Source organism: Phycodurus eques, chromosome 15 (assembly GCF_024500275.1).
Source record: "Phycodurus eques isolate BA_2022a chromosome 15, UOR_Pequ_1.1, whole genome shotgun sequence".
NCBI lineage: Eukaryota > Metazoa > Chordata > Actinopteri > Syngnathiformes > Syngnathidae > Phycodurus > Phycodurus eques.
In genome coordinates this window covers 9,980,608-9,987,307 of record NC_084539.1, presented here as the reverse complement: position 1 = coordinate 9,987,307, position 6,700 = coordinate 9,980,608, and the positions used below count along the sequence as shown (strand labels likewise).

General features: G+C 44.6%; 1 protein-coding gene across 5 annotated transcripts in view; it reads left to right on the top strand.

Moving 5' to 3' along the window:
- Positions 1–6,413, top strand: part of LOC133413382 (probable E3 ubiquitin-protein ligase HERC1) — an 80,754-nt gene extending 74,341 nt beyond the window's left edge. For all 5 annotated transcript variants that reach the window (XM_061697699.1, XM_061697697.1, XM_061697696.1 and 2 more), the window contains 7 exons: positions 1–62; positions 186–351; positions 1,609–1,685; positions 1,766–2,018; positions 3,003–3,155; positions 4,872–5,177; positions 5,997–6,413. The exon at positions 1–62 is cut by the window's left edge and continues 108 nt beyond it. In XM_061697699.1, the coding sequence (XP_061553683.1) occupies positions 1–62; positions 186–351; positions 1,609–1,685; positions 1,766–2,018; positions 3,003–3,155; positions 4,872–5,177; positions 5,997–6,182 (1,203 nt within the window). In that variant the 3' untranslated portion in view covers positions 6,183–6,413. The remainder of the gene's footprint in view (positions 63–185; positions 352–1,608; positions 1,686–1,765; positions 2,019–3,002; positions 3,156–4,871; positions 5,178–5,996) is intronic.
- Positions 6,414–6,700: the final 287 nt, after the last annotated feature.

Below are 6,700 nucleotides of genomic sequence, written 5' to 3'. Positions count from 1 at the left end.
AGAACTATGACCCAAGGAAAAACGTATGGGCCACAGATTACCGTGAAACGCATTTCCACAAGGTATGTACGATTGTCAGGGGAATGGGTAATGTAGTGGATCACATAGACGAGTCCTTTTACCCTAGTCTGCTGAAATAGGAATGTTTCATGATGCTTTTGTGTTTGTTCCTAACCAACATGCAGAGGGCGCTCGAGCAAGCCCATCTTTGTGCAAATTGCCAAGCAAGTGGTGAGCCTGAACCCTCTGGAGCTGCGACTACCGTCTCGAGCATGGAAGGTCAAGCTCGTCGGCGAGGGAGCGGACGATGCTGGTGGAGTGTTTGATGACACCATCACGGAGATGTGCCAGGTAAGAACAAAAAAAACAAAAAAAACCACAAAACAACACTCAAGTCCAAAATGTTGGTTTCCGATTCTATATGCTTTTTTCATCTGTCATTTTTAATGTTGGGAGTTGAAGTGAACGGAACTGAACGGAACTGTGACAGTCAACCAGCTGAGACCACCGTCTTGAAGAGATTTTGTTTGCTACACACTTGACCAACAAAGCAATCGCACCAGATTTAATAGGCTAGCAACTGTACAAAGACCACCTCTTCAAGTGGTCTACTGCTGCTTGGCGCACAAGGGTGTGGATGATAAGGATTTTACTTGACCAAACAAACCGTACTAGCAAAAGGGGTGGTGTTGGTCTGCTTGTTTTGGTGTGTTCAGGTGGTAGCATTTGCACTTGATGAACAGTGCACCAGAGTCAACTTTCCAAGATCACCACTTCAAACAGTCTCAGACTGCTTGATCACATTCATGTAATCAGCAGTGTTCACATGCCAAGACCATCTATTCAGGTGGGCTCAGTCTACTTCTTTCGTGGGCTGCGGGGTTTGTATGATACAACCACATTTTACCAACATAGCAATCGCCCAGATCTTATTTGCCGAAACCAAGACCACCTCTTCAAGTGGTCTCGGTCCGCTTGTTAGGTGTAGATGATAGCGTTCACATTTGACCAAATGAACCAGACGAGCCGAACAATCGCACTCGAGTTCATTTACCAAGGCAGAGATCACCTCTTCAGGCAGTCTTGGTCTGTGTGAACCAGGGTTCGGATAATAATCTTCAATACTGCTCAAAGAACGACACTGGAAAATTTATGAAGACCACCTCTTCGAGCAGTCTCAGTCTGCTTGGTCAGAGCGCACTGGGGTGCAGATTATAACATTCACACACACTAGTTGAGCCCCTCTTCATGCGGTCCTGGCCCACTTGTTTGGTTCAAGTGGCCTCATATTCTTTTTAGAGCAGAGCAAGGGTTTGGATGATCGTGCTCCCATTTGACCAGCAGAGAGATCGCATCAAAGGTTACTTGGCGAGACCCCTTCTTCAACTGGTCTTAGTCCGCTTCTTTAGTTCGCACCAGCCTTCGGTGGGTGTCGTTCCGACGTGGCAAAAACAAACACTGCTGAACCTACAAAACTACTGGTCTCAATCTACTTGTTGGTGCACACTGGTGTTTGGATTAGTTCTCAAACTTGACCAACCCAACCGCTCTAGCAGAACCGGTGTGAATACAAACCTTAACTGATCAGTTCCGTTGTGTTTTTGGCAGGAGTTGCAGTCTACCGTGGTGGACCTCCTGATCCGTACCCCCAACAGCTTTGCCGATGTGGGCAGTCACACTGACAGGTGCACTTCCCTCTGAGCTATCTCCCAGCATCTAATTTCCTTAACATCCAGTCTGAGGCTTGGGTCTTTTGTCCTAACAGGTTCCTGCTGAACCCAGCCGCTCTCTCCAAAGATCACATGGTCCAGTTTCGCTTCCTGGGCATACTGATGGCAGTGGCCATCCGTACCAAGAAGCCCCTGGACTTGCATCTGGCGCCGTGGGTGTGGAAGCAGCTCTGCTCCATGCCTCTGGGAGAGCCCGACCTGGAAGAGGTGGACCTCCTCACCTATCGCACCTTACAAGGCATTCTCCACTTGGAGAATAGTGGCATCACGGAGGAGAACTTCCATGTGGTGAGATGTCTCAATCCGCGTATCATTTGTTCTTTCCATTTTTAATTGGCAAGGAAATTAAAAACTTGACAGAATTAGTTTTAATATTTAATTGTTCGGGTTTACATGACCTGGAAGTTTGGTAAAGATACGATATAATACATGTAATGCGTTACATCTGAAACAGAACATATGCTTTCAACCACTGTTTTTCTGTCCGATCGCATTGTTTTCAACTTATTCATTTCCACATGGTACACGACATATGGACTAGTAGACTCAAGACAAATCACATCCAAAACATGGTTATTTTCATTATTCTTTCAACCATTGGGCAATGATACATGAGGACCTACAGTATATGTCTCGGCTCGAGGGGCGTGGCACCAAAAAGTCAGTACAGTATGGTGCAAATAGACCAATTTGAAGATGTTCTCTGTTTTGACTGCAGGAAAAGCACGTTCCTAAAATTGAAATATGAAGATTCTGGTATTAAATTGTTTTGTGTTAGATTAAAAACAAATGAAATCCATCCATCTTCTGTTTTTCTTATCCTCAATAGGGTCGCGGGCTGCTGGAGCCAATCCCAGCTATCTTCGGGCGGGAGGCGGGGTACACCTTGAAACGGTCGCCAGCCAATCGCAGGGCACATAGAAACAAACAACCATTCACACCTATGGGCAACTTAGAGTCCCCAATGAACCTAGGATGGAAGTTTTTGGGATGTGGGAGGAAACCGGAGTGCCCGGAGAAAACCCACGCAGGCACGGGGAGAACATGCAAACTCCACACAGACGGGGCCGGGTTTCGAACCCTGGTCCCCAGAACTGTGAGGCAGATGTGCTAACCAGTCCTCCCACCGTGCAGGCAACAAATAAAATATTTATTTATTTTTATTTTCGATTGCCAGTTGAAAACGGAAACGACAAATTACATGGATTAGTCTCAACCTCAAATACCTTTTATTTATATTTTTAATGAATGTTACCGTGTCTCCTTGTGAAGATGATCCCACTGGATTCATTCGTGGGCTACAGTGCAGATGGAAGACTGGTGCCAGTGGTTCCTGGAGGCCAAAACATTTCCCTCAACTTTTCCAACAGGACAGAATACGTGGAAAGAGCACTGCAGTACAGACTTCATGAAATGGATTCTCAGGTTTGAAGCGATGACAGTAATACTGTGAAGTTTCCCCCCAGGTTTAGCCCCTTCGGTTTAAACAGCAGTGCAATGAGATCCATTTTAAAGTGTTAAAGGTCAGATGACAAAGATGTTATGGGGTCAGTTCAAATTAATATTTGCATTGTTTATGTTATGTAATACATGCACGTAACTTCCAGCAAGTTTTCAATTTAGCTAAAAATGTGTTTTTTATAACGCATATTGAGTCATCGCCGAACATAGCCGAAGCGCAATACACCGGGGTGTGGTTACTCTAGCCACCGCAAGGGCTACAAGAAGTGACGTTGCAATTGACAAACACAGCGTGCTACACACTTTACGCAATGGCGAGCAACGTGTTGGAATATGTGGAGGAGGACGATTTCAACTTACAGGAGCACCCAACTGAACTTGGAATCGTCAAAGCGTACATGTTTGAGCCGATCGGACAGTGACGACGACGAGCAGCAAAGTAGCAGCTGTACAACAGAAAAATGAGAGTGACCACTGGCTCGATGTGACGGTATGTCAAAAGCATGTCCTTTTATACACTCATTGCTTGAAATAATGCCACCACAGGCGTGCCAATATTTTTGAGCATGACTTATACGCATTATATAGTCATATATGTTTCAGTGACTCCGCACAAGCTTTTACATAGGATGCAGTAGTCCTATATATTGTGTGCCCCTCGCTCGAGTTGCGTTATAACACGCTGCATACAAAGTCCTTGCCGTGTGTCTGTTGGTTTGTCATATAGGCAAAAGTACAGACGACCGTACTGAAAAGTACTGTGTGGGTCTTTTTTTCCTACTCCCCAGAAAATAGTAACCATAATAGAGTTGTAGGTATATACAAGGAAATGCTCACCTCTTGTCTGCAAGATTTACTTCTCTTGCTGGTGGTGGAGGTCCCGATGGCCGTAGGAAAAATAGTTGGCACCGCAGCTGATTTCAGCCTCTGCCTAACTACACCTGTGTATCCAATGCTCTCTCAAAACATGCCAGTTCGAAGTGATCAGCACAGACTTTGGAATGCTTGCTAGGCATCCATAGCTGACCACGTTTCTTCCCCTGCCGAGTGACTTTCACTATCCACTGGTCACGTATTCCTTTTTCACTTTGAAAGCCCCCCAAAAAACCTGTTGCCACTGCCGAACTATTTGTACAACCAAATGCCACACAATAAACCATCGTGGCATCGTTAAATCATACGACAACAAATATACAAGGATGGGAACAACAGCATGGAACAATAGCACACAACGCCGAATGAACAGGATGTTTGGCTCGTGTGACGTCACAGCTCTGGAAAGAGACGAAGACCGGAAGGCGCTGGATGCAAAAAGCAGAAGGCGCATTTTGCATCATATTTATCGATTTAACTGCCATATTATCACTTCGAAATAGCAGGTGTGGTTTGTAAAGGGGTTCTAGAGTTTTAGTTTTAGAATTTTTTTCAAAATCTTTGTCCTCTGACCTTGAAGTCTTCACAATTTAAAATCAAATCCACACACAGTATTTCAATTGGCCAATTATTGATTTATTTAAAGGGCTTAAACATGTAAATGACAAAGTTCGACAAAAATCTCCAACCTTTGAAAGTTCCTTTCCATTTGCATTAAAACATGGTTTTAAAAGAAAAAACAAGAAAAAAAGATGTGAGGTTTGTACTTCGTTACTTCCCACCACTGACAACAAAGCTTTTTTCCAGGTGGCGTCAGTCAGAGAGGGCATGTCGGCCATCATCCCCGTGCCGCTCCTCTCGCTGCTGACCGCTCAGCAGCTGGAGCAGCTTGTGTGCGGCCTGCCTGAGGTGTCGGTGGAGACGCTCAAGAAGCTGGTGCACTACCGCGACATCTCAGAGAGTCACCAACTGGTGGCCTGGTTCTGGCAGAGCTTGGAGGAGTTCACCAACGAGGAGCGCGTTCTCTTCCTGCGCTTCGTCTCCGGCAGATCCCGGCTTCCGTCCAACCCGGCGGACATGACGCAAAAGTTCCAGATCATCAAGGTGGACCGGGTGAGTGAAGGCTGTAAAAAGATGCCTGCTCTAAAAATAAACGGATGCAAAGTGAAAGCCGCGTTGCATTGTGGGATGTGGCGACCATTGTCCAGCTAGCAGTATCCATGGTAAATATAAACAATGCCGTTTAGTCAAGCATTGAGATAGCACGCAAGGAAGGGAAGGGGATTTGTTTAGACCAGGAAGCCTCGCTTAACACCATCACCGGCGAGCTCTGGTACTGTGGCCAAAGTTGGAACACATGCTGTACTCCATGGATGGGGCCTGTCTTTAGCTTTCTTGCTGGCTTCTGCGGAGGGACTGCACTGCTTTGCGCTGGAAGGCTTTGCTTTTTTTTTTTTTTTTAACTTGTCTCTTTCTTTGTGTTCTACAGCATGTTAACAACTGTAGCGAATTGAGAAAATTGAAAATTTTGCAACAAGCTCAAACCATGCTGAACAGAGAGTGTGTTTTCACTTATCTCGGTAGTCTATGGTATTTATTTTAAACACACACCAATAAATAAGAACTTTGTTTTGTGGCTAGACTGGATAAATAGCCATTCCATTCATTTCAATGGGAAACAAACTTGATTTGCAAACATTTCAGGCTATAATCAGGGTCACCGAACGAATTAATTTTGTCACCCAAGGTTCTACTGTATATAAAAATAATGTATGATAAAATAATCAACACATAGTGTATAAAATAAATCAATTCGTTTGTTTTATGTCAAATATAAAATTGGTATTGCGCTTATCTTTTTGATCATTTCTGTATTATTCTCTTGAATTTCCCCCAAAATGGATCAAATAAGGATAATCTTCTCACCCCCAGCCCGTCAACGGCCTGCCGACGGCCCAGACGTGCTTCTTCCTGCTGCGTCTACCACCGTACACGAGCCAGGCGGTGCTGGCCGAGCGTCTGCGCTACTCCATACACAACTGCCCCTCCATCGATATGGACAACTACATGCTGACGCACAACACTGAGCCCTTGGAGACCTCCGACACCGAGGAGTGATGCAGCCATTATATGCACTGGCTTTTAATTTATATTGACTTTGGATGAGTGTTGTTGTTTTGCGTTTGTGCGCGATATTGTGTATTTATTGCAGGGCTTGAACTGAGAAGCCACTGGGATAACAAACTATTATTTCTTATCATATAAGCCACTGAATCAATGTGCCTGTTTGTTTGAAGATAATTTAAGAATCTGGCAGTACTACTGTAAAATAAAGAGTGCTGACTTGTATTTTGTTTTACATTGACACTTTGCTTTGATTGCAGATTTAATTGCAGCTAGTGAACAGGAGAAAGAAAATGGACTGCACTATGAGACAATTACGTAAGACTCCGTTTTCTGTAGCGCTTATTCTCATGGTCATGGGTGAGCTGGAGCCTGTCCCAGCTGACTTTGTGTGCGATACGCAGATCACATATTGACAAACAAGCATTCACACCAAAGGACAATTTCGAGTCTTCAATGAAACATACATGCATGTTTTTGAAATGTGAGAGGAGCCGCAGTACCTGTAGAAA